The following is a 26,753-nucleotide window of genomic DNA, read 5'->3' as shown; positions in this document are numbered from 1 at the left end:
TGTTTGTGTGTCTATCAACCTGCCAGCGCTTCCGTTTGGTAAGTCACATCATCTTTGTTTTTAGATATATTTTTCCCACGTGGAATGTTTCCCTCTATTATATTCATGACTTGTAATAATGATATATTTACAGGCTTGAAACATCTCAGGCATTTACTTTTACGTATACAAAGAGGTTTCAGCTTATGGCTCCCCAATTTATTTGCAGTGAAGAACAGGGTTATTCGATCTTTATTCATTTTCAAACCCAACTTATTTCTTGATTTATTTTCTTCCTTTTTTATGTGTAGAGGGTTCTGGTTGGAAGCAGTCAATATTAAAGCACAGTTTCATCACAATTAAACACTTGATGGTCATTTAAATTTTTATGTACTGTTACTTTGTGTAGAATTTCAGGAAACTGTAAAGCAGATTCACTGTTGCAAGACCTTGCTTCTCCTTCAGTGGTCATTTGGCAAATTCCACCTTTAACTTGTTCAGTGGTCATTTGGCAAACTCTGTGGTGAAAGTTCCATCTTGAAAATCATCCCTTGGAAGCCATAAAATCTTTGTTCTCATGTAAACCAAAATGAATTTTTTCAGCCTGAGCTTTAATAATTGACCCAGAAAGTGGCACATCTTCACTAACAAACTAACTGTCTTTTTCCTAGTGTAGCCCTTTTTCTGTTCATTCCCACATTACCTTCAACTGTGTTTACAGAACTTCAAGTTTATTTTCTTCTTACACTCATCATCTGATTGTTCCTTCAGATACACTACACTCACAAGATAAATTTGCTTAAATTTCACCTTCTTCACATGATCAAGAATTTTTAGTTTATCACTCACACAAATGGCTTCCATTTTTGTGACTAAATAACAAGCACACAGAAATCTAGCCAATGAATGAATAATTTATGATCCACATGATGGCTGTGATCATTTCAATCATTTCCAAGCACTGTTGCACAGTCACTTTGTTGATTGCATCACAGTGTTAACAGTGAGATGTGTATTCTAAGCTTCTGTCCAGCTACACTCCTCACATGTTGATAAGACAAACCAAAGATGGAGTTTAATTATGTCCATCTCTTTTGGTTATTGTTTAAAGAGCTCGGAGGTTGCAGCAGTAAATCGTACTGCAGAAAGTCTATATCAGACTGTAATAAGATTTTTTTCAAGTTCTTAAGATATACAGAGAGTGCAGAAATCATTCATAAACGATAGTTGATTTTGGGGAACATACTTTAGTCATGTTTATGTTGTAATGTAGGTAAATTATACAGAAATACCGGCCTGTTTGCTGACATGTATGTGTTCCTTTCAGTCAGTATTTCCGTCACTCTCCTCACTAAGTAACTGAAGTGTTTATCCTGGGATTTGGACACGCAGCACTTATTCAACTTTTTGATGATAAAATATGGTGACATTTATGGCACGAAGGGAGAATCCACTCGTATGTAAAGCTGAGTGGTGGTTTTTTAATCATACCATATGGAATGAGGGAATGATGCACTTTTAAAAACCAAACAGAGCAGCGTTTTTAGAGCTGTTCTACAAATGGATTTTTTTTTTTAATCATATCAAGCACCTGCAGTACTGAAGACACATATCCAGATATAATGGCTAAGTCTGCCTTTGGCACAGTAGCTTTATTCTGTACTTTATATGTGAAGTGGTCGTTAAAGGCATCCAACCCTGGTGTAGCTGACCAGTGCGATAGACCTGCAGCATTTAGCCATTCATTAATTCTATCGTCATCTGGCAATTTTCTTGGCAATGTACCACCAACTTCTTAATGAAGTATTCCTTGGGGTAAGTTTCATGCTTCAGAATTCAGAATAACATAAATAATTCGATTGGGGGGGGGGTAGGGGGGGGGGAGTAGATTTGCTCTTACATGGGCACATTTTTTAAACTGTTTATGTATTTCCTTTTTTGAGCAAGAATAAGTCGTATGAAATTTGGGCTTGGTAGGATAATGTGAAAGGTGCCTCTGACCCCTCAAAATTGTAAAATGCAAGCAGAAAAGAAACCCTCCAGCTTTACTTACTTCTGCATGGCAAACTCATTCATTACCTAATGTAGTCAGTTAGTTTCCTTCAGTCTCCTTAACTGAATGTGTTTTGATATCTTCTTTGGCATTGTTCAATTAATGGGATGAGTCAGTGGCCACCGCACAAGGAGCAAGAAGGCAGAGGGGACTGAGCCATGTCCCTTTATGACCTGACGTGATCCACACCAGGGAATTTAACAGTTGTTGTAAGAGCAATATTTTCATCTCCTGTTCACTTATGAGAGGAAATTCATTTACTCGGGCATTATCACAGTTTTTACTCAGTAAACCTCAAGTAACGTAGGAAAGTGTCAATTGCTGCGCTGCCAGGTAAGGCGTATCATCAATCTGGTCTATAAGGCTGCCTCGTCATTGTTGAGCAGTGCAGGTTTGTACGAAGTTGTCCAAAATTTGAAGCTCTCCATTGAGTGTGAGGAACTCCTCTTTGACGAGCTGTGTCAGTTGCTGGTGCAATATTTCAGACACTGAGCCTGTGTGCTGGCAGCCCGGTTTCAGTTTAACCAGCACCAAAAGCACCATGGGCAGTCTTACAAAGGCCAGATTGCTGATTTGCAGAGTCTGTTATGTGAGTGTCATTTTTATTGTCCCAAATGTGCTGCTTCTTATTTGGACTTGCCAATTTGAGACTTGATTGTCCTGTCAGCACCCGATACCAAAGTCAAGATTAGGGCATCAATTTCATGTGACCCTTCTTTAGGTGAAGTTACCCAGATTGCGGGCTTGTGTGAGCTGACAGTGGCAGTGAGAGATATCCTTTCTGATAATTGCAGTTGGCTGAGTTAGGTGTGCATGATAAACTGTACCTGGTGCCCCATGGGGGGAACCCATGTGGCCTCCACCTCCCACCGAGTCACTGTATGTTGATGCCTTTGACAGTTCTGCCACAGAATTGTGCTGTTGCCCACTTTTGCCTGTGCCGAGCTCGGCAGTTTCACGTCAATTGTGGCACCGTAATTCCCTCTTGCGGCAGTTTTCAGGTCCCTGACATCATTCTCCTTCCGCTCGACATGTGAACCAGTGGCCCTGACCCAGTTGTCATTTCTTGAATGTCATCGAGATTCCCTGCATGTGGAAGCCACATGTGGTGTATGCCACTGGATAGGCCATTTGGCAACTGTTCGCGACAGTGATCCGTGAGTCAGTTATCGGACACCCCTGTGTTTTCACTGAACTGTGGGAGCATCCCTACTGCCCCAAACAGATCACCCCAGCATAATTTGCTGATGTTTATGGAAAGGCAGCCAGTTGAATTTCGAGTTGACACTGGAGTAATGGTCAGTGTCATTAATTTAGATACATACAGGCCCTTGGAGTGTTGAGAGTTGCAATGGCTGCTGTGTCATGTGTCTTATAACAAAACAGTTCATTCATTTTCAGAGACGATTCTCCATCCTTGTGCATTACAAGAATGTGGAGTAACAACTTACATTGTTAGTGCCCAGTTCACAGTTGGCACAGAATATTTATGGGCTGGACACCTGTTCTGTCTTCGGTTTCCAGATTGTTGACGAAGTGCATTTAGTATCTCAATCCATTCCCTTTTACTATTTGCACTCCTTGCTGTGGTCATGTGGCACATAAGAATACTTTAGGCCAGGCTGGAAATTTCCCTGCATGTTTTTCTTAAACTGTTGATGGTACCTAAATTTCATAATCCTTGCCCAGTTCCCTTCGCCATGAGTGACAAGGTAAAGGCTGAGTTGCACATTGGTAAGATTGATATAGCCTTTATTCTATTTCATCACATCAGTGGGTCACCCATTTGGTGGTGATTCGAAAACGTGATGGTGCCGTGGATCTTTGCGGTGAATTTAAATAGAGGGGTGCACATTGTGTCACTTATTCTTATTCAGCTCTCTGCTCTCTAGGCAGCAGAGTTGTTGGTAAAGTTGTTGGGGGGGGGGGGGGATCAGTATTTTTCATGCATTGACTTGCGTGATGCATACCTGCAATTGCCGTCAGACTCATCTTATGAAATTTCCTGGTTCTCAACACCCCTTTAGGATCTTTACAGGTTAATCACTTTCCTTTTGGACTCTTGTCTGCACAGGGAATTTATCAACGATATTTGGAGCAGCTGATTCAAGATGTTCCCTGTTGCATCAATTACCTTTATGACATCTGGGTAACAGGAGCTCTCAGAGACGAGCATTTACAAGGCTTTCAGTCAGATTTTGAATGCTGCGTGAAAAATGACCTTCATTGCAAACTGGAAAAAATGGAATTCTTTCTCTCCGAAGCTACCTTTTTTGGGACATGCACTTAGCAAAGATGGCCTTGTGCTGATGTGTGACTACATAAAAGATGTCATCATCCTGATGGCACCCAAGAACCTGAAGGCACTCCAGCCTTTTTGTAAGAATTCTAATTATTCTCAGTTCATTCCCCGGGTCACGCATATCTGCCCAACTCTTAACTGGCTTTGCCAAAAGGGTGTTGAGTTTGTTTGATCTGCAGATTGTCAGTGGGCTTTTCAGTCCCTCAAGTGGTGTATGTGCAATGCTGCCTGTGTTGTGGCTTTTAACCTTAGCCCATGATGCGTCCCAGTATGACATTGGTGCAGTCCTGTCCCATCGGAACTTGGACAGCTCCGAATACCCTATCACCTATGCATCAGACACACTTTCAGCCATGCCTCTTAATTATTCGCAAGTGGAAAAGGAGACACTAGCTACCTTGTGCTGATGTGTGACTACATAAAAGATGTCATCATCCTGATGGCACCCAAGAACCTGAAGGCACTCCAGCCTTTTTGTAAGAATTCTAATTATTCTCAGTTCATTCCCCGGGTCACGCATATCTGCCCAACTCTTAACTGGCTTTGCCAAAAGGGTGTTGAGTTTGTTTGATCTGCAGATTGTCAGTGGGCTTTTCAGTCCCTCAAGTGGTGTATGTGCAATGCTGCCTGTGTTGTGGCTTTTAACCTTAGCCCATGATGCGTCCCAGTATGACATTGGTGCAGTCCTGTCCCATCGGAACTTGGACAGCTCCGAATACCCTATCACCTATGCATCAGACACACTTTCAGCCATGCCTCTTAATTATTCGCAAGTGGAAAAGGAGACACTAGCTACCTTGTGCTGATGTGTGACTACATAAAAGATGTCATCATCCTGATGGCACCCAAGAACCTGAAGGCACTCCAGCCTTTTTGTAAGAATTCTAATTATTCTCAGTTCATTCCCCGGGTCACGCATATCTGCCCAACTCTTAACTGGCTTTGCCAAAAGGGTGTTGAGTTTGTTTGATCTGCAGATTGTCAGTGGGCTTTTCAGTCCCTCAAGTGGTGTATGTGCAATGCTGCCTGTGTTGTGGCTTTTAACCTTAGCCCATGATGCGTCCCAGTATGACATTGGTGCAGTCCTGTCCCATCGGAACTTGGACAGCTCCGAATAGCCTATCACCTATGCATCAGAGACACTTTCAGCCATGCCACTTAATTATTCGCAAGTGGAAAAGGAGACACTAGCTATTATTTTCAGCATTAAAAAGCTTCATGTTTTCTTGTATGGGGTGAGATTCCTCTTCATATCAACCATGAGCTGCCGGTTTCTGTATTTAGCCCTCGTTCCATGCTGCATGATAGGACTACCCACTGGTTGCAGAAGTGGGCCATCTTTCTCAGTAACTTTTGCGACAACATTTGTTATCACTCCACCGGCCTTCGTGCAATGCTGTTGTATCGTGGCTGCCGGTGGGCCCCAAAGCTGAATTTGATCAGCAGGAGGCTCTCGTGTCCTCATTGGATGGTGCCTTGCAGCAAACTGTGGTGGATTTTCCGTTGACAGCATGAGAGGCTGTAACCAAAACAGCTGCTGATCTGCTTTTCCAGAAAAATTGTTTCGGCAAATGAGATGGGTTGGCCAGAACATGTATCTTTTTTCTGCTATGCAATTGACACGACATACTCAGGGGGGGGGGGGGGGGGGCACATAGTTGACACAGGAAAGCTATGATGTCGAGTGGTGGCCCCCTGCCATTGTGCCCTCGCATACTCCAGTTGCTGCACGCATCGCACTTGGTACATCTCACACTGAGGCATTGGCGCAACATCACGTGTGTACTGACCTGCGATCGATTGTGGCATCGTAAGTCTGGTGAAGGCTTTCAGGGCTCATGCACAGAATCACGGTACACTGCCGTGACAGTTTTCTCCTCTGTCGGTCTCGGAGTGCCCTTGGGACAGGCTGTGCTCCAATTTTGTGTGTCAGTTTTTGGGCAGCATGTGGTTGTCGGTAGTCCATGCATTGTCCAGTTTCCCATACATAGTCGAACTGCTCTCCACATCGTCAGCTGCCACTGTGTATTATTGATTATTTTTGTCATTGAGGGTTGCCCGGTAATCTCATGTCTGGTAATAGTAGGAAATTTATCGTGGGAGTAAGAAGACTTTTGCATTTGTAACAGTATCTGGCATCTGACTACCACCTCATTTCACTCGGCTTCTAACTCGGAGGTGGAGTGCACTGTGCGGACAGTCAAGACCCAAATGAAGGTCAGTATCTGTGTCTTCCTACAATGGTGTGTTGTCAGTTTTTCTGGCTGTGTACCGAATGTCGCCAGTCAGTGGGTGCAGTCTGGCAGAACATTTGCACGGGCGCTGGCCACAGTGTTTCCTTGCTTTGTCGCATCCTGAGTCATGTGCCACAAACCACTGTGGCCTGCTGCATTTTTCGGGGCTGCCAGTTCGGCAGGGTGGCTGTGAGGTCTCACGGTGGGCGTCAGAGTTCAGCAGCTGTTTGTGCTGGGTGCCAGTAGGGAGAAGCTGACTCATTGTACAAAACAGTTGTGCCCATGCCCTGTCAGGTCATTATCACTGCAGTCTTCTGATCAGTCAGGTGGTATGATCGGTCATGACATTCTTTCAAGTGCATTGCCGTCTCCTCTACTGTCCTTCCATTGTCTGCAGTCTTGGTCCCCACTGAGACTTACACATGTGCCTGCCAATGTGGAGTGTGTGGGTTTTCGTCCTTCATCCACCCTCCTCCTCCTCCTCCTCCTCGCCGATGGAAGTGACTGCCTCCATTGCTGTCAGCGGACAGCCACCCCCCCCCCCCCCCCCCCCCAATTGCTCTGGGCTCCATGCCCTTCCACCCTTCTGGTGGAACTGGCGGTGTTGGCATTACATCTTTTAGCGGTCAATCTGCTGCCAGGTTCTCCAGTGGCCACTGCAGTTCTATGCTGGAGGTCGCGACCTGAGCCTGGCCATTTTATGCCCTATATAGCCTTCTTTTGGGGATGGGGAGGATGTAGGATCCTCACCAGCAGTAATCGTGATGGAGGCAGATGAACTGGCCTGCGTAATGTCGTGGAATAGTTTGGAAAGCTGCCACGGAGGGTGCACGGACGCATAGTTTGGGCATACCTGCTGATGGAGGCATTACCTGCGGTTGGCAATAAGCCGAGCGAGCCAGGGCTTACGCCAAGTTCAGCTACTGTGGACCTTGCCCCCACGCATCATGCCGAGAATTGTTGCTGAGTACTCTGGCGACAGTCGCACCCGCCGACCATGTGCTGTGTTATCTCTGTGCACTTTTCTATGTGGGCTCGGGCTTTCTGCTTCCCTTAGATTGACACTCAATGCGAGTTTTTGTTTCCTCTCACAGTCTTCTGTTCCTGGGTTGTTATTGAGCCACTGTCGGCCCATGAAGTAACCGCGCTGACAGTGTAGTTGTCATTCCAGTGCAGATGCTAAAGTACAAAATGAAGAGTAGTTCATTTTGAAAGTTTGTCCAGTTTGTCATACATAAATGTGCTCATAGTTACCACATTTTAACTTATAAACACCTGAATGTGCAAATTTATGGGATTTTTCCATGTTATGACAAATTAGTGATCACAGCATGCTATGTGTGTGATGTGCTGTATCTTTGGAAGCATATTTTTAGATTGGTTTTCTAAAGTGCAAGTGTAATTTTATATCAGATTGTTCCCCAGTGTAGTTAATAGTGAATTGTTTATTCTTGCTATAATTTGTCCTTGTTAAGGTAATGCTGTCTTTTATTTTGTTTCATTTGTATGTTGTTTTCTGATATAAATTTTGTCAATGGTGGAGTTATAAGAATAATTTTTTATTATGCTTGTTAGTGTCTGATTTGAAGACTTTATGTTTTCTTGAGTCAGTGGATACATTATTAGTCTTTCTATTCACGTTCAAAAATATTCTTCTTTTTTGTGCCGTCAGATGACGAGATATTGTGCACTATACAGTTTGTGGTGGTCTGTTTTCGATAGGTGTTGAATTTATGTATAGCTCCATTTGTTGTGGTTTCAAGGTTTAAAAAATTTATTTTATTATCTTGTTAATGTTGAACCATAACTGTGATATTTTTTATTGGCTGTTCCATTGTGTGTCTGTTTCGTTTTCTGTTTCTTCAAGTAAAATCCTATGGTGTGTTAGAAATAATAATCTTTGCACGTACAGCAGTTGACAATGATTACTGCGTATGTTTTTGTAAACAATACCTGGTGCTGATTGCATATATGCATATACATAAATCATATAATCGTGTCGTTATGCAAATATTATTAAATATCATCATTGGCATACCATAAAAAGTATTACATATAAGGCAAATCACATCACAAATGATATTAAAAGTCACATACACATAAAATGCTACTATATAAACTACAACTAACATATTAAAATAAATGTGTGTCCTTTGTAATAGAGATGCCACCAATGATGGATGATTGACCGAAACTAATCTTAATTATTATATCACACATTTGCAACATATGTGATTTATTAATCAGTCCTTTCCAAATGTCACATGCTAAAAATTCTGACATACCCAAGAAAGATCACTTTCAGAGTTCTACATTGGCAGCAACCTTGATTGACTTAAATGAAAGTATCCATTTGCACAATATTTAAGAGAGAACACTTTAATTGTATTAGTCTTTTCCGCAAAACTCATTTCAAATGCCAAAAATATGCCACAAGATAACTGAGTACCTTATGATGTCTCTGGTCTTCTTGATGTGGTTGATTAATAGTCGGCTCTTGGGTGTTTTGTCAGTTCATTGTTTCCATTTTATGCGCTATACATGGACAAACGACCTAGCTGTCTTCTTCACGTGCTGCAAGTTTTGCTGTTAAGTGTTAATTTAAGCCAGTCTGGCTGGAGTCCAGGCAGCAAGTGCAGATAACAGCAAAACTCGAAGCTCCTGAAGAAGACAGTGGGTCGGTTGTTGAAATATAGCACGTAAAATGGAAACAACACATTGGCAGAACACCCGTAAGCACTATTGTAACTTGGACACACATCACAACCAAGAATGTTATTACAACTTTATTAGACTGTGGGATATATGCCAGTCACTGTACTGTACTGTACACAATAAGATAAAGCAAATGTATGCAAGCAGTAATGACATGATAACTGAACACGAGAGTATTGCAGCAGGGTTTAAGTAGGCACGCCCCCGTGGCGGGCTCTATTGAAAGTTCACAGTATCGCTCTTTTGTGCCTCACTCTTTCGGATGATGACACATCGCTAATGCGAACGGATTTCAATTGAGTGTACATTACTTCATTCCTCTTCCCTTGCGAGGTGCCCGTAGCATCTTCCTCCGCAAGACTGACTGAGATGATGTGCTGATACTGGGGCATATGGTCTGAAGTACTTGGTGTGTGGGCAGCATCATAGTCTGCTGTCTTGTGACAACCTGTATGATAGGGTGGGTGACATCAGCACAAGCTTTGGGTCCGTACCAGGCCTAGGGCCTGGTGAAGGTGGGTCCCTACAATTGGCGGCTGAGACGGGGGAGACTGCTCTGGTGTGGACGGTGACTACATCGGTATCAGTAGCGGTATTTGAGAAACTGTGCTACCTTTGTCCACTGATGCTGCGGAACTCCTCGTATGTCATGGCAGGGACACAGCCGCATTAAGTGATCCGCCAAGCAATGCAGACTGGCGTGGTGACGTCGGTGTCTTGGCCAGGCTCGTCTGGTCATCCACACACAGGCACAACTGATCATAATGGTGTGCACAGAAGGCCTCCTCAGTATGGACATAGCAGAGGCAGTGGCTGCGGCATCGGGAGATGATGGCGGGAATCCATTTTGGGCAACAACCGAACACCCGTGCCCAGATGGCCACCCCGGGCTGGAAATGGGATGACGGCTGCACGAATTGGTGTCCCTGGCTGTGTCACAAGAGAAGCAGGAGCGTCCTAGGTTGACGCCTGTGCAGTTCGGCAGGACTGTTGTTGCCGAGTGGTATGAACCGATAGGAAGACAGAAATTCATCTGAGGCAATGTCAAATGGGCACCGGATCACGTACTTCTTCATTTGCAGTTGGAATTTTCTAACTAACTTTCCAGCCTACCTGTTGGTCTGCACAGGTGAAAGGGAGGAGGGGGGGGGGGAGGCAAAACTGTGGCAAATCCCGCAGATGTTGCAGAAGGAGGTAAACCCCTGTGACACAAAGTGAGGGCCATCATCAGAGACCGATGTTGCCGGAAGTCCTTTGATGGAAACAATTTTCAACAGTGCTGCCACAGTGGCAGAGGCCAAAATTAACATGCAACGAACAACATATGAGAATCGAGGGAATGCATCAATTACTATTAGCCAGTATATATTGAGGAAAGGGCCGACGAAATCAATGTGGAAATGGTCCCAGGCCTTCGAAGGTTGTTGCTGCGGATACAACACTGCCCGCTGGGCAGCTTCTGCAATGCGCATTGAGAACATACTGTACCCAAACGATTGATGTTGCTGTCCAAACCGGGCCAAAAAACATGACAGCAGGCGAACGCTGTGGTGCGTGACACCTCCCCCTCCCCCCTTTGTCCCACCTACTACCCAGTGATCAGTGTGCAGCAATCGCAGGATCTCCAAATGGAGAGCAAAGGGAACCACTACGCAAGGAGCTGAGTGTATCAAGGAGTAGAACACCATCAATAGAGAAATGATGGCGAAACACACAGTAGTTATGGAGGGGATCAGATGACCATGATGGAGGTGCCTCAGGCCAGCCTTATTGTTTGCAGTAGACCACTTTCCATAAAATTGGATCGGTAGCAGTAACCTGCACAACTCGAGTGCTAGTGATCGAAAAACCGTCAACAGTTTCTTGAGCGCTTTCATCAATGTGGGAACAGAGTAACTCTTCCCTAACAAAAACTGGGCCCAGACCAGCTGGAAGATGAGAGAGCACATTAGCATTCGTGTGTTTAGCCTTGGGGCAGAAGTGAATCTCGTAGTTGTACCGAGAGAGGAACACTGCCCAGTTCCCAGTGCTGCTTTGTCCAGCAACAACAATGAGGAGTTAAACAGCAAAACTAAAAGCTTGTGATCCATGAGGAGATGTAATAGAGGAAAACATGAAACTTCAAGGCATAAACAATAGCGAGGGATTCTTTCTCTATTTGTGAATATCTAGTCTGGGTCAAATTAAGGATCTTTGATGCTTATGCATTTGGCCACTGGTAGCCATCAGAATGTTTATGAGCGAACACCACCCCAAGCCCACGCTGTGATGAATCTGTTGTTAACACTAAATGTTGAGCCGGTTTGTAGGTTATGAGGCAAGGTGCAGATTGGAACATAGATTTCGGTTTGGAAAATGCCGTTTCACACATCTGCAACCAGTGAAGGGACATTCCCTTATGCAGCAAAGCATGTAACTGTTGTGCAACCAATGCTGCCCCTGGCAAAAAACTGATGATAATAAGCAATCATACCCTTTTTTTTTTTTTTTTTTTTTTTAAACTTGGCATTCCTTGGATAATGTAGGACACAGAAGAGCCATAACAGAGGAGACATCCTGATGAAGTGGGAGAGATCTTGAACCCAAGACAAAACTGAGTGAGGTGCCACAATGGTTAGCACACTGGACTCGCAATCAGTAGGACAACAGTTCAAACCCACATCTGACTATCATGATTTAGGTTTTCCACAATTTCCGTAAATTGCTTCAGGCAAATGCCAGGATGGTTCCTTTGAAATGGCACAGCTGACTTCCTTCCCCATCCATCCTTAATCTGATGGCGACGATGACCTCTCTGTTTGGTCCCCTACCCCAAATTAACCAACCAACCCAAGATAAAGAATAGAAGGCTGAAAGAAGTGGCACTTTTCCAAATTACATTTTAACCCGGTGGCCTATAACACTGAAAAGAGCGTAAGTTGCTGAGATGTTCAGCAGTAGAAGAGATATAGACCACAATATCATCAAGATAGTTATCACAGCCAGGCACAGACCTTGTGAGTTGTTTGAGAAACTGTTGAAAAATCACTGGGGCACTGACCACACCAAATGGTAACCTCAAGTATTAATACAAGCCAAAAGGCGTGTTAACGACCAAGAGCCATTGAGATTCAGCATCAATGGGAAGCTGCAAACATGCATTGGAAAGGTTGATCTTGGAAAAATACTGACCACCAGCGAGCTTAGCAAAAAGTTCATCAGGGCGTGGTAAGGGATATGTGTCAATGATAGATTGAGTATTGACAGAAACTTAGAAATTGCTGCAAAGGTGTAACCATCACGACAGCTTCTTGACAATGACTAAATGGCCTGTTTGCTGGATCCAAAACCTTATGGTAAACCTAGACATCAACAAAAAGCTTGCAGGATCAGAGGAGATTGCCAATACACACTTGACGTCCATGTCAGCATTTGCAATAGGCTGTTGGAATTTTGCATTACAAACAGGAGCAATGTGGCCTGTTTTATTGCACTGACGGCAAATGGTGCACTGCTTAGGACAGTCCGGCCTATCTTGAGTGACAAAATATGACGGACAAGAGGAAAGCGTGAAGCGCTTGAATTGTCGTTCATTAATGGGTAGATCACATAACTAATGAGGAGGTATTGAATAGAATTGGGGAGAAGAGGAGTTTCTTTCACAACTTGACTAGAAGAAGGGATCGGTTGGTAGGACATGTTCTGAGGCATCAAGGGATCACCAGTTTAGTATTGGAGGGCAGTGTGGAGGGTAAAAATCGTAGAGGTAGACCAAGAGATGAATACACTAAGCAGATTCAGAAGGATGTAGGTTGCAGTAAGTACTGGGAGATGAAGAAGCTTGCACAGGACAGAGTAGCATGGAGAGCTGCATCAAACCAGACTCAGGACTGAAGACCACAACAACATCAAGAACTGGGCGTGCTGTGCTGTTGCTGTGGCCATGGCTGCCGCAGTGGTACGGGCCGGCCACCGTGATGTTCTGCTCGCGCATGGACCACTGCCACCACATCTTCACCCTGCGAACCGTCCAACAAATGGAGCGTGGAAGTGGGGTAACTTCTGCAACCTCACACCACAATTCAGTTCGAGTACCTGCAACCCTCGAGACCTCAAACGATTGTGCAATAGTCAGAACGTTGGAGAGGAAGGGGTTTTCACTTTGAGAGGCCTGCTCATGAACCTCAGGATCGGGGGCCAACCAAATAATTGCAACACAAACCATTTAGTCGACTCCTAATGTACATCAGCGACAAAGTGACAATGACGGCTTAAACCATGATGCTCAGCTGCCCAAGCTTTTTAGGGGAATGTCCCAATTTCTTGTGACACTGACAGAATCCAACTCGAGCGGATGTGACGTGCGTCTATTATAGTAGTATTTTGAAAGAAGATCACATGTGTTAGTAAAAGAGAGTGGCGGTGGGCCAGGTGGCAAAGGAGTTGATATGTGCGAGGTGATAACAAAGACAAAAAGAAAGCACGACATAAGGTAAAATCAGTCAATCCAAATGCAGAAAAATGCTGCTGCAACCATTTTGTAATGGTTCAGGGATTCTGGACTGGAGCAGATTCGTTTGCCACGAAGACCCTAGACTGTAGGGAAGGGACCGTTTGATCTGCTCCAGTCCGGAATCCCTGAACCATTACACCCACAACCTGACAACAGCTTTCGCATCTCGCAACTACCCTCCCGACCTGGTACAGAAGCAAATAACCAGAGCCACCTCCTCATCCCCTCGAACCCAGAATCCTCCACAGAAGAACCACAAAAATGCCCCACTTGTGACAGGATACTTCCCGGGACTGGACCAGACTCTGAATGTGGCTCTCCAGCAGGGATACGACTTCCTCAAATCCTGCCCTGAAATGAGATCCATCCTTCATGAAATCCTCCCCACTCCACCAAGAGTGTCTTTCCGCCGTCCACCTAACCTTCGTAACCTGTTAGTTCATCCCTATGAAATCCCCAAACCACCTTCCCTACCCTCTGGCTCCTATCCTTGTAACCGCCCCCGGTGTAAAACCTGTCCCATGCACCCTCCCACCACCACCTACTCCAGTCCTGTAACCCGGAAAGTGTACACGATCAAAGGCAGAGCCACATGTGAAAGCACCCACGTGATTTACCAACTGACCTGCCTACACTGTGATGCATTCTATGTGGGAATGACCAGCAACAAACTGTCCATTCGCATGAATGGACACAGGCAGACAGTGTTTGTTGGTAATGAGGATCACCCTGTGACTAAACATGCCTTGGTGCACGGCCAGCACATCTTGGCACAGTGTTACACCGTCCGGGTTATCCGGATACTTCCCACCAACACCAACCTATCCGAACTCCGGAGATGGGAACTTGCTCTTCAATATATCCTCTCTTCCCGTTACCCACCAGGCCTCAATCTCCGCTAATTTCAAGTTGCCGCCACTCATACCTCACCTGTCATTCAACATCATCTTTGCCTCTTCACTTCTGCCTCGACTGACATCTCTGCCCAAACTCTTTGTCTTTAAATATGTCTGCTTGTGAGATAGCTGCTTGTGTCTGTATATGTGTGGATGGATATGTGTGTGTGTGCGCGAGTGTATACCCGTCCTTTTTTCCCCCTAAGGTAAGTCTTTCCGCTCCCGGGATTGGAATGACTCCCCTAAAACCTACATCCTTTCGTCTTTCCCTCTCCTTCCCTCTTTCCTGATGAGGCAACAGTTTGTTGCGAAAGCTTGAATTTTGTGTGTGTGTTAAAACAAAGATGATGTGACTTACCAAACGAAGCGATGAAGCGCTGGCAGGTCAATAGACACACAAACTAACACACACACAATCACACAAAATTCAAGCTTTCGCAACAAACTGTTGCCTCATCAGCAAAGAGGGAAGGAGAGGGAAAGACGAAAGGATGTGGGTTTTAAGGGAGAGGGTAAGGAGTCATTCCAATCCCGGGAGCGGAAAGACTTACCTTAGGGGGAAAAAAGTACGGGTATACACTCGCGCACACACACACACATATCCATCCACACATATACAGACACAAGCAGACATATTTAAAGACAAAGAGTTTGAGCAGAGATGTCAGTCGAGGCGGAAGTGCAGAGGCAAAGGTGTTGTTGAATGGCAGGTGAGGTATGAGTGGCGGCAACTTGAAATTAGCGGAGATTGAGGCCTGGTGGGTAACGGGAAGAGAGGATATATTGAAGAGCAAGTTCCCACCTCCAGAGTTCGGATAGGTTGGTGTTAGTGGGAATTATCCAGATAACCCGGACGGTGTAACACTGTGCCAAGATGTGCTGGCCGTGCACCGAGGCATGTTTATCCACAGGGTGATCCTCATTACCAACAAACACTGTCTGCCTGTGTCCATTCATGCGAATGGACAGTTTGTTGCTGGTCATTCCCACATAGAATGCGCCACAGTGTAGGCAGGTCAGTTGGTAAATCACGTGGGTGCTTTCACACGTGGCTCTGCCTTTGATCGTGTGCACCTTCCGGGTTACAGGACTGGAGTAGGTGGTGGTGGGAGGGTGCATGGAACAGGTTTTACACCGGGGGCGGTTACAAGGGTAGGAGCCAGAGGGTAGGGTAGGTGGTTTGGGGATTTCATAGGGATGAACTAACAGGTCTTTCCGCTCCCGGGATTGGAATGACTCCTTACCCTCTCCCTTAAAACCCACATCCTTTCGTCTTTCCCTCTCCTTCCCTCTTTCCTGATGAGGCAACAGTTTGTTGCGAAAGCTTGAATTTTGTGTGTGTGTTTGTGTTTGTTTGTGTGTCTATCGACCTGCCAGCGCTTTCGTTCGGTAAGTCACATCATCTTTGTTTTTAGATATATTTTTCCCACGTGGAATGTTTCCCTATATATATATATATATATATATATATATATATATATATATCTAAAAAGAAAGATGTGAGACTTACCAAACAAAAGCGCTGGCAGGTCGACAGACACAAAAACAAACACAAATATACACACAAAATTCAAGCTTTCGCAACAAACTGTTGCCTCATCAGGAAAGAGGGAAGGAGAGGGAAAGACGAAAGGATGTGGGTTAAAGACTTTAAATATGTCTGCTTGTGTCTGTATGTGTGGATGGATATGTGTGTGTGTGCGAGTGTATACCTGTCCTTTTTTCCCCCTAAGGTAAGTCTTTCCGCTCCCGGGATTGGAATGACTCCTTACCCTCTCCCTTAAAACCCACATCCTTTCGTCTTTCCCTCTCCTTCCCTCTTTCCTGATGAGGCAACAGTTTGTTGCGAAAGCTTGAATTTTGTGTGTATATTTGTGTTTGTTTTTGTGTCTGTCGACCTGCCAGCGCTTTTGTTTGGTAAGTCTCACATCTTTCTTTTTAGATATATTTTTTCCACGTGGAATGTTTCCCTCTGTTATATATATATATATATATATATATATATATATATATATATATATATATATATATATATATAAAGATAATGTGACTTACCAAATGAAAGTGCTGGCAGGTCGACAGACACACAAACATACACATAAAATTCAAGCTTTCGCAACAAACTGTTGCCTCATCAGGAAAGAGGGAAGGAGAGGGAAAGACGAAAGGATGTGGGTTTTAAGGGAGAGGGTAAGGAGTCATTCCAATCCCGGGAGCGGAAAGACTTACCTTAGGGGGAAAAAAGGACGGGTATACACTCGCACACACTATATATATATATATATATATATATATATATATATATATATATATATATATATATGGCGTGCATGGAACACAAATGTTGCATTATTTGGTGACAGACTGAGCCCCTGTTACATTACAGTGGGCGACACAGGTTTACCAGTATGAGGACTAGCCCATCGACGATGTGACATTTGATGAGCACTTGCAGCGACCAAGGAGTATTCAGTCAAAAAAGTTCATGGGGGTTTAACCATTCAACACAGCTGAACATCTGGGACAGTTTTATTACTTAATATTGCCACAAGATGGCACATTTGTATAGTATGCTTACATTAGTACACTTAACTTGCAACAGCCTTCATTACCACTGCATAAGTGCTGTGTGTAGCGAAGCACAACATCTCTCAGCAAAGTAGATTGTTCAAGTTAAGTTCTCGTATCTTAGTAAGACCTCTGCTCCCCATTCGCTAGACAAAACATTGTCTTTATTGTTTTCAGAGGTCAATAACTGTTAAACTATTGCTGTTGTATGTTTACTGTGTGTCTTTTCTAATTCAGTTTCATTCTTCGAACAGTGCAGCTGCTACATAGATTTAGTGTGCGAGCATCAGACAGCCCCATGAAGCTGTTGAAAGTCATACGCAACCCTGTGACCGATCATCTCCCTGTCGGCTGTCGTAAGGTGGGGACTTCATTTTCAGCTGACCGAATAGTACATCCCCGTGAGCTTGTGCCAGATAATGAACCGATAGTGGTGGTTGTTGGTGCTATGGCCCATGGAAAGGTGAGCTTAGAGACACATGAACTTCTTTAGCCTGTGTTTCACTAACTTTTATTTACTATAATTTACCATTTGGGTTATTGGATCATTTTCTAATACAGTTGGAGAAGTTATTTGATTTTGGTGCTATTTAGTAGTTAAACAAGTTTTTGTAAAGACCAATCGGTAATAGTTTCCTGCCAGTTTTGCAAGACTGACTTTCTTGTATGAATTAAGTATGTTATTGTATTGTATTGCACTGACTAGATACTATTGTTTTTTAGTACATTACAATGAATTTTGTTCTCAAGAATGAATGCACTTGCACATTTTGGTCACCAGTATGTAAGATGTTACTTCATCTGAGAGGACATACTGTGCTAATAAATTTATTTACTGGATACACAACAACTTGATTTAAAATCACATTCAGAAACAATTGGTGAAGATTACCTTCTTATACTGGAGGCCAAATGGACACCATTGCATAAGTTGCACTTATTTTATATTTTTAAGACGGAAAAAAGAGGTCAGCAGATGGCTGAAGAATTTAAAAGAATAACTGTGTTGTGTGTATATTTAAGTTTCTTCTACAAAATTTCAAAGAAGAAAACTGATTTCTCCTAATTAGATAGTAAAAGCCTCAGTTGGTATGAAGCTGTTGAGATATGTAAGAAGTAAAGATTGTAAGTCAATTTTGATCCATGTTTTTGAAGTATATGCGATGCACTCTTTCCCGTGACTGGCAAAGAAGGTGGAGAAGGCTGGACTTGCTCTTGGAGGGTAAACAAAGCTGACAATCTTCAGCATTATCCCTAAAGGGATATTGGCCCTCTGTATCTGAGTGAAGTGTTTGGTTTGAATCAGAGACTTTGAAGGTTCAGGGACAGGCTAGACTGTGATGTCCTGGACATATGTTGTAGGGTTGAAAACTACTGGGTTCCCCTAAGTGGGTCAGTGTGCAGTGTATGTCAGAGACTGCTAACCATATAGTTGAATCTGTGTGGGTTGCAAATAAGTTTTTTTTTAAAATATGTGACTCTGCATCCAGTCCAGATGATGATGACTGTAAGAGACCCAGAAATATTAGTGTAAGATCCAAAAAATACCCCCCCCCTCCCCCCCGGGCAGGCAGGTGACACTGTGTGGTTAACGCAGCAAAGTCCTGAAATAATGATAAAGTTCACATAATACTGGGTACAGAAAGGCACTTAAAACCCAGACTTGACACCAGTGAAATTTTTGGGGAAAATTTAATTAGAGTACACCGAAAGGATAGACAGTTGGAAAATGGAGATAGTGTATTTGTTGCAGATTATAGGAAACTCAAATCTACTGAGATAGAAATTCAAGCTGTAGATGAGATTGTGTGGGCAAGACTTAATATTAAGAGTGGGCATAAGCTTATCATCGGATCAACAGACTTTCCCACTTTCACAGAGTGCCTACAATGACCAGTTTTTCTCAAACATGTCTCTGCTAACTGGCAACTCCTGTACCAATTGTCAATGATGACATCTCTGTGTGTACATTTTATGTCGCTGACAAGCATTTTTACAATTTCTGTTGAGCTGTTTGATGGTTTATCAGGCTGTTTTCCCACATATACTTCAATATTACCGGTGTAAAAACTCTTTGTGTCACACATGCCAAATATTTTTATAGTGTATTTGGCTGGTTTGGACAGTATATACTGGATGCAGGTGCCGTTGCCTCTAAATCATATCAGCATTTCATTGATCGTCTCATATTCAGTAGGATTATAGGATTGTTTCCCATTGACTGTAAAGGTTTGTAAAACTTTCTCACAGCAGCTAACTTGTCAAGTTTTCTCCTTTTATTTTGGTGGCTACTACACATGACAAGTAGAAATCTCGCATAGCCCATTGTGGCCCTCAGGATATCCATACCTGTACTGTCTGACTCCCAGAGTTCTTTTACATTTACATGTTGACCTTTCTTTATACTTACCCACATTAAAACACTGAATAGTACCATAATTTCACATCTGTCCGTAACTTTACAATTGCTTGTTCATTTGTAGTTTGGTTTAAGATTGTCTATATATTTGTTAGTATGGGATGCTATCATATCCATTTCAAAAAGCTAGAAAAATGTGTCAGTTTCATTAGAAATATCGATTGAATAGCTTGGGACGCCAGGTGAAAGTTTTATAATATTTTTTTACTTAGTTGTATTTGTTTTAGAGGCTGTTTTTTACTCTATTTTGATGGCTTGCCTTTTCCTAAGAAAAACTTAATTCCTGAACTTCTTTCTTTCTAACACCCACCTTTGTCCTCCTGTTCAGAGTTAGTTTCATGGTCGCTGTCACTAAAAATAATTACTTTGTCACTCAGATCACCTTCGCTTTCAGCTAACTCGACAAGATTTATTCCAGGTCCCTCTACTTCGTCAAGTTCTTGAAGGTATGCAGGAATGTCCTCAAGCTTTATGAAATCTGTGGTCCTAGAAACAAATAGACAAAGAATACCAACTGTTGGCTAATGACTCTTACATTACAAAAAATATGCAACAAAATAGCTTACATATTTTTGTGATCTTTATAATAAATACTGTGATGAAAAGGTGCTTTGACAGTTCAATTCTTTGCTTGGATAAATTAAAAATAACACACACGTTCAAAATTGCCAGAAAGAAACAAGTATAACAAGAGCAGGTGCACACTATACGGAGTGCCCCACTACATTTTCCTTGTGAAACAAAGCAATACTGAGGGGAAGGAGGGTAGAGGAAAGAAAGGGGGCTAGGAGGATCAAGTAAACAAATGCCTAGAGGTACCATGTCACAGGGCTCTGCGTTATGCTACAGCACTACGTAATTCTGTAATGGAGTACTCAGTACCCAGCACACCAGCTCGAAAATTGAAATGCAAGCTATTGAAGTCAACATAGATGTTTGAGGTTGTCACTATTAATACCCACACACAGGTGACTGCTGCAGAATTACCAACTGCAACGTGCCCAGTTGGATATCTGTACAGAAATGTTGAATTCATTCTTGAAGTTCATCTGATGTGTGTGGTTTTTGTTGATAAACAGCGTCCTTTAATATTCCTTATAGGTATAAGTTAGAGGTTTTAAGTCTGGAGAGCTTGGTGGATACTCAAGAGCTCCTCTTTGGTCTACCAATCGTGCGAATGGATTTTCATTGAGGCACTCTCTGACACAATGATGATGGCTGAGTGGGGCACAATACTGTTCAGAGTAAAACCTTTAGTCCCAATAGAACTCGTGGACTGCAGGTAAATTGAATCTCTCAAGTGCCATCAAAGAAGAATGGCCCAATTATCCCAATAAGATAATCCGTACCACACATTGACTCCTGGTAAATTCAAAGTTTATCCACATTCATGTGCAGATTTATGGCAGACCAGTAGATGCAGTTGTGTTGGTTTACTGTAGCACTGAGTTTAAACTGTGTATCACAGAATCACACATTCACCTTTGCAAACATTTTGGTGTGTGCATCATACCATTAAACCACTTGCAGTACTCAGTTGTATTACCTGCACCATCCTTGTTCATAGAGTGTAACAGTCCTGAGATGTAGTACTTAAAGTTTGCAGTCTTCAAAGTGCACTGGACACTCAAGCGACTCAACCTGTTTTCACGGGCACACTGTCTCACAGACTTGTGTGAGTAAGCGAATACAGTACAAGAGTTTTCTGGACTTGTTGCTGTTATAGGTCATCTAGATCATCTGTAACACCTCCTTCAACTTCAGTTTTGTCGCGAATACACACAATTGATGCAATTGTTGGTTTCTCTGTTTGAAACTCATTTCTCCATTCACATTGAACTTCATGATGTTTTCATACTTAATGTACCATTTGAAAACTGCCTTCGTTTCATCGAATGTCAACCTTCCACCAGCCATGTTCACTGGTAACTGAAAACAAAATAAAACAATGCTTATGTGGTGAATATCAAGTAATGAAACAAATAAATGCATATGTGGCAACTGGAAAAACAAGATAATGCAATGTGGCTGTTGCCAGAACAGTAAACTATTAAAGTATCAAAACTGAGATGTTTCATCTATTAATTTGAATGTTGTAGACAACAAAAAGACAACTTTACATTTGAGGTGGACTGAAGAAAACTGACTGCCATTGGCAGACAATTATGCTGTTCTGTCTGAAAAGCTAGTGGATGCATAAATAAAAATCTGTTTCTCAAAAAAGTTGCCCAATAGAGAATCATTGTAGAGAAAACCAAATTTGGTATCTTAAACTGTGAGGGCAGACTGTGTGTTTCACTCAGATAGCTCAGCTGGTGAAGTACTCGTTCGCGAATTGCAAAGGTCCCAGTTTCAAGTCCTGGTCCAACACAGTTTTAATCTGCTAGGAAGGTTCAGGTCAGCACAAACTCCACTGCAGAGTGAAAATGCATTATGAAAACCCAAGTTATCTGTAACATAGGAGAAGCACCTAATTTTTTGCAGATGGACGTTGGTCAAATAAAAAAGTTCAAATCATTGAAGTATTTAGGAGAGAGAATTTGAAAAAAAATGGTTAGAAAAATCTAGCATAAATAAAAGGATACACAAAATGAAAAGAGACTATGGATTAAGAAAAAAATATTTACAATAAAAAGTGCAGTTGAAGAAATGCAAAACTAAGTCAGTACAGTTGCAGTAGTGTATGAGAATGTCTCTACACAAGTGAATGCCTCACACTGAATTATAAATTAGAGAGACTAGAAATATTACAGAGAAGAATTGTGGGGAAAATTTTATGCCCAATAAGAATATGTAACCTGGAAATTAAGAAGCAGTGATTGAATATGTGAAACATTAGAAAACATAACAAAAAGAATAAGGGAAAAAGACTGATATTTTTTGGATGATTGACAATAGGTTGATAAAAATTAACTCTGGGGAAACAAATTAACAAAACTGTATTCAGGGACTTACAAAAAAAAAAAAAAAAAAAAAAAAAAAAATCGAAAAGTGTAATATAAAAGGATATATAGATATTTTCAGAAAAAAAGTGGTTGTTGTTGTTGTTGTTGTTGTTGTTGTCTTCAGTCCTGAGACTGGTTTGATGCAGCTATCCATGCTACTCTATCCTGTGCAAGCTTCTTCATCTCCCAGTACTTACTGCAACTTACATGCTTCTGAATTTGCTTAGTGTATTCATCTCTTGGTCTCCCTCTACGATTTTTACCCTCCACGCTGCCCTCCAATGCTAAATTTGTGATCCCTTGATGCCTCAGAACATGTCCTACCAATCGGTCCCTTCTTCTTGTCAAGTTGTGCCACAAACTTCTCTTCTCCCTAATCCTATTCAATACCTCCTCATTAGTTATATGATCTACCCATCTAATCTTCAGCATTCTTCTGTAGCACCACATTTCGAAAGCTTCTATTCTCTTCTTGTCCAAACTATTTATCGTCCATGTTTCACTTCCATACATGGCTACACTCCATACAAATACTTTCAGAAATGACTTCCTGACACTTAAACCTATACTCGATGTTAACAAATTTCTCTTCTTCAGAAACGCTTTCCTTGCCATTGCCAGTCTACATTTTATATCCTCTCTACTTCGACCTTCATCAGTTATTTTGCTCCCCAAATAGCAAAACTTCTTTACTACTTTAAGTGTCTCATTTCCTAATCTAAGTCCGTCAGAATCACCCGACTTAATTCGACTACCTTCCATTATCCTCGTTTTGCTTTTGTTGATGTTCATCTTATACCCTCCTTTCATGACACTGTCCATTCCATTCAACTGCTCTTCCAAGTCCTTTGCTGTCTCTGACATAATTACAATGTCATCGGCGAACCTCCACGTTTTTATTTCTTTTCCGTGGACTTTAATACCTACTCCGAATTTTTCTTTAGTTTCCTTTACTGCTTGCTCAATATACAGGTTGAATAACATCGGGGACAGGCTACAACCCTGTCTCACTCCCTTCCCAACCGCTGCTTCCCTTTCATGCCCCTCGACTCTTATAACTGCCATCTGGTTTCTGTAAAAATTGTAAATAGCCTTTCGCTCCTTGTATTTTACTCCTGCCACCTTTAGTATTTGAAAGAGTATTCCAGTCAAATTGTCAAAAGCTTTCTCTAAGTCCACAAATGCTAGAAATGTAGGTTTGCCTTTCCTTAATCTATTTTCTAAGATAAGTCGTAGGGTCAGTATTGCCTCACATGTTCCAACATTTCTACGGAATCCAAACTGATCTTCCCCGAGGTCGGCTTCTACCAGTTTTTTCATTCATCTCTAAACAATTTGCGTTAGTATTTTGCAGCTGTGACTTATTAAACTGATAGTTCGGTAATTTTCACATCTGTCAACACCTGCTTTCTTTGGGATTGGAATTATTATATTCGTCTTGAAGTCTGAGGGTATTTCGCCTGTCTCATACATCTTGCTCACCAGGTGGTAGAGTTTTGTCAGGACTGGCTCTCTCCCAAGGCCATCAGTAGTTCCAATGGAATGTTGTCTACTCCCGGGGCCTTGTTTCAACTCAGGTCTTTCAGTGCTCTCTCAAACTCTTCATGCAATAACATATCTCCCATTTCCATAATATTGTCCTCAAGTACATCGCCCTTGTATAGACCCTCTATATGCTCCTTCCACTTTTCTGCTTTCCCTTCTTTGCTTAGAACTGGGTTTCCATCTGAGCTCTTGATATTCATACAAGTGGCTCTCTTTTCTCCAAAGGTCTCTTTAATTTTCCTGTAGGCAGTATCTATCTTACCCCACGTGAGATAAGCCTCTACATCCTTAAATTTGTCCTCTAGCCATCCATGCTTAGCCATTTTGCACTTCCTGTCGATCTCATTTTTGAGACGTTTATATTCCCTTTTGCCCGCTTCATTTACTGCGTTTTTATATTTTCTCCTTTCATCAATTAAATTCAATATTTCTTCTGTTACCCAAGGATTTCTACTAGTCCTCGTCTTTTTACCTACTTGATCCTCTGCTGCCTTCAGTACTTCATCCCTCAGAGCTACCCATTCTTCTTCTACTGTATTTCTTTCCCCCATTCCTATCAATTGTTCCCTTATGCTCTCCCTGAAACTCTGTACAACCTCTGGTTTAGTCAGTTTATCCAGGTCCCATCTCCTTAAATTCCCACCTTTTTGCAATTTCTTCAGTTTTAATCTACAGTTCATAACCGATAGATCGTGGTCAGAGTCCACATCTGCCCCTGGAAATGTGTTCCAATTAAAAACCTGGTTCCCAAATCTCTGTCTTACCATTATATAATCTATCTGAAACCTTCCAGTGTCTCCAGGCCTCTTCCATGTATATGACCTTCTTTCATGATTCTTAAACCAGGTGTTAGCTATGATTTAAGTTATGCTCCATGCAAAATTCTACCAGACGGCTTCCTCTTTCATTCCTTTACCCGCAGTCCATATTCACCTACTACTTTTCCTTCTCTTCCTTTTCCTACTATCGAATTCCAGTCCCCCAGGACCATTAAATTTTCATCTCCCTTCGCTATCTGAATAATTTGTTTTATCTCCTCATACATTTCATCAATCTCTTCGTCATCTGCGGAGCTAGTCGGCATATAAACTTGTCTATTGTGGTAGGTGTGGGCTTCGTTTCTATCTTCGCCCAAATAATGCGTTCACTATGCTGTTTGTAATAGCTTACCCGCATTCCTATTTTTTAATTCATTATTAAACCTACTACTGCATTACCCCTATTTGATTTTGTATTTATAACCCTGTATTCACCTGACCAGAAGTCTTGTTCCTCCTGCCACTGAACTTCACTAATTCCCACTATATCTAACTTAAGCTATCCATTTCCCTTTTTAAATTTTCCAACCTACCTGCCCGATTAAGGGATCTGACATTCCACACTCCGACGCGTAGAATGCCAGTTTTCTTTCTCCTGATAACAACGTCGTCCTGAGTAGTCCCCGCCCGGAGATCCGAGTGGGGGACTATTTTACCTCCGGAATATTTTACCCAAGAGGACGCCATCATCATTTAACCATACAGTAAAGCTGCATTCCCTCGGGAAAAATTACGGCTGTAGTTTCCATTTGCTTTCAGCCGTTTGCAGTACCAGCACAGCAAGGACGTTTTGGTTAGTGTTACACGGCCAGATCAGTCAGTCATCAAGACTGTTTGTTGCCCCTACAACTACTGAAAAGGCTGCTGCCCTTCTTCAGGAACCACGTGGTTGTCTGGCCTTTCAGCAGATACCCCTCCATTGTGGTTGCACCTATGGTACGGCTATCTGTATCGCTGAGGCACGCAAGCTTCCCCACCAGCGACAAGGTCCATGGTTTGGTTCTTGTAAAATGACAACCCTTTAACGTTTCCTTTATTTTTGGGAACAGAAAAGAATCACAGTTGGCCATTTTTGGAAATATGGAGGCTGGGGCATCATTGCAATGTTGTTTTTCATCAAAAATTGAAAAACGTCTTTGAATATGTAAGTAGTAATCCTTATTTATCAGTTGACCTTGTGGCCATTGAAATCTAAGAAGACAGTGAGCATAATTTTCACATTTGACTGCACTTGTCAAGATTTTTTTCAGTCTTGATGATCTGGAATGCTGCTGTCGAGATGAATGGATCGTGATTTCGACATTGTATCTTTAAGCCCATGTTTTGTCACCTGTTATGACACCCTTTGGTAGTTCTGCATTGTTACTGACTGCACCTAGTGACCCCTCAGCATCTTGCATTAACATTCTCAAGCAATCTGAGCCTGCACCAGAGTAGGTGATATCTCTGCCACTGTTACTCCACGCAATAGCTGTAATATAACACAAGGCTTTATCTTTCACAGAAATCAATCACTCCAATCTGATGAACTTGGAGCAAATATGGTGATGCGGCTCTCATTTTGTACGACAAGTACAGAGAAGGCTAATGAAAAATAGAGCTGGCGCAGGTGTCTTCATATTGACATTTTGAAGGACACATTTTATTCGAAAAAATAAGAGTCACCATATGTAGGTGGGACATTCAGCATCTTGCCACACTTGAGGCATTCCTAGTGTTTCTGTGTGGGTTCCCAGTGTTTCTGCTAGGGTTCATATCATCTCATTATACTTCACAAACTGTTTGTG

At 42.4% G+C, this 26,753-nt stretch overlaps 2 protein-coding genes across 2 annotated transcripts in view; one reads left to right on the top strand and one right to left on the bottom strand.

Moving 5' to 3' along the window:
* The window catches only part of LOC126203935 (microspherule protein 1), a 354,642-nt gene that overhangs the window by 145,241 nt on the left and 182,648 nt on the right, over positions 1 to 26,753 (bottom strand). The gene's annotated exons all lie outside the window — the stretch shown is intronic.
* Positions 1 to 26,753, top strand: part of LOC126203936 (ribosomal RNA small subunit methyltransferase NEP1) — a 52,881-nt gene that overhangs the window by 20,763 nt on the left and 5,365 nt on the right. The window contains exon 4 of the mRNA XM_049938334.1: positions 17,494 to 17,702. Within this exon, the coding sequence (XP_049794291.1) occupies positions 17,494 to 17,702 (209 nt within the window). The remainder of the gene's footprint in view (positions 1 to 17,493; positions 17,703 to 26,753) is intronic.

Source organism: Schistocerca nitens, chromosome 9 (assembly GCF_023898315.1).
Source record: "Schistocerca nitens isolate TAMUIC-IGC-003100 chromosome 9, iqSchNite1.1, whole genome shotgun sequence".
NCBI classification, from domain to species: Eukaryota; Metazoa; Arthropoda; class Insecta; order Orthoptera; family Acrididae; genus Schistocerca; species Schistocerca nitens.
The sequence above is the reverse complement of the archived record's forward strand: the minus strand, read 5'-3'. Positions and strand labels throughout refer to the sequence as shown.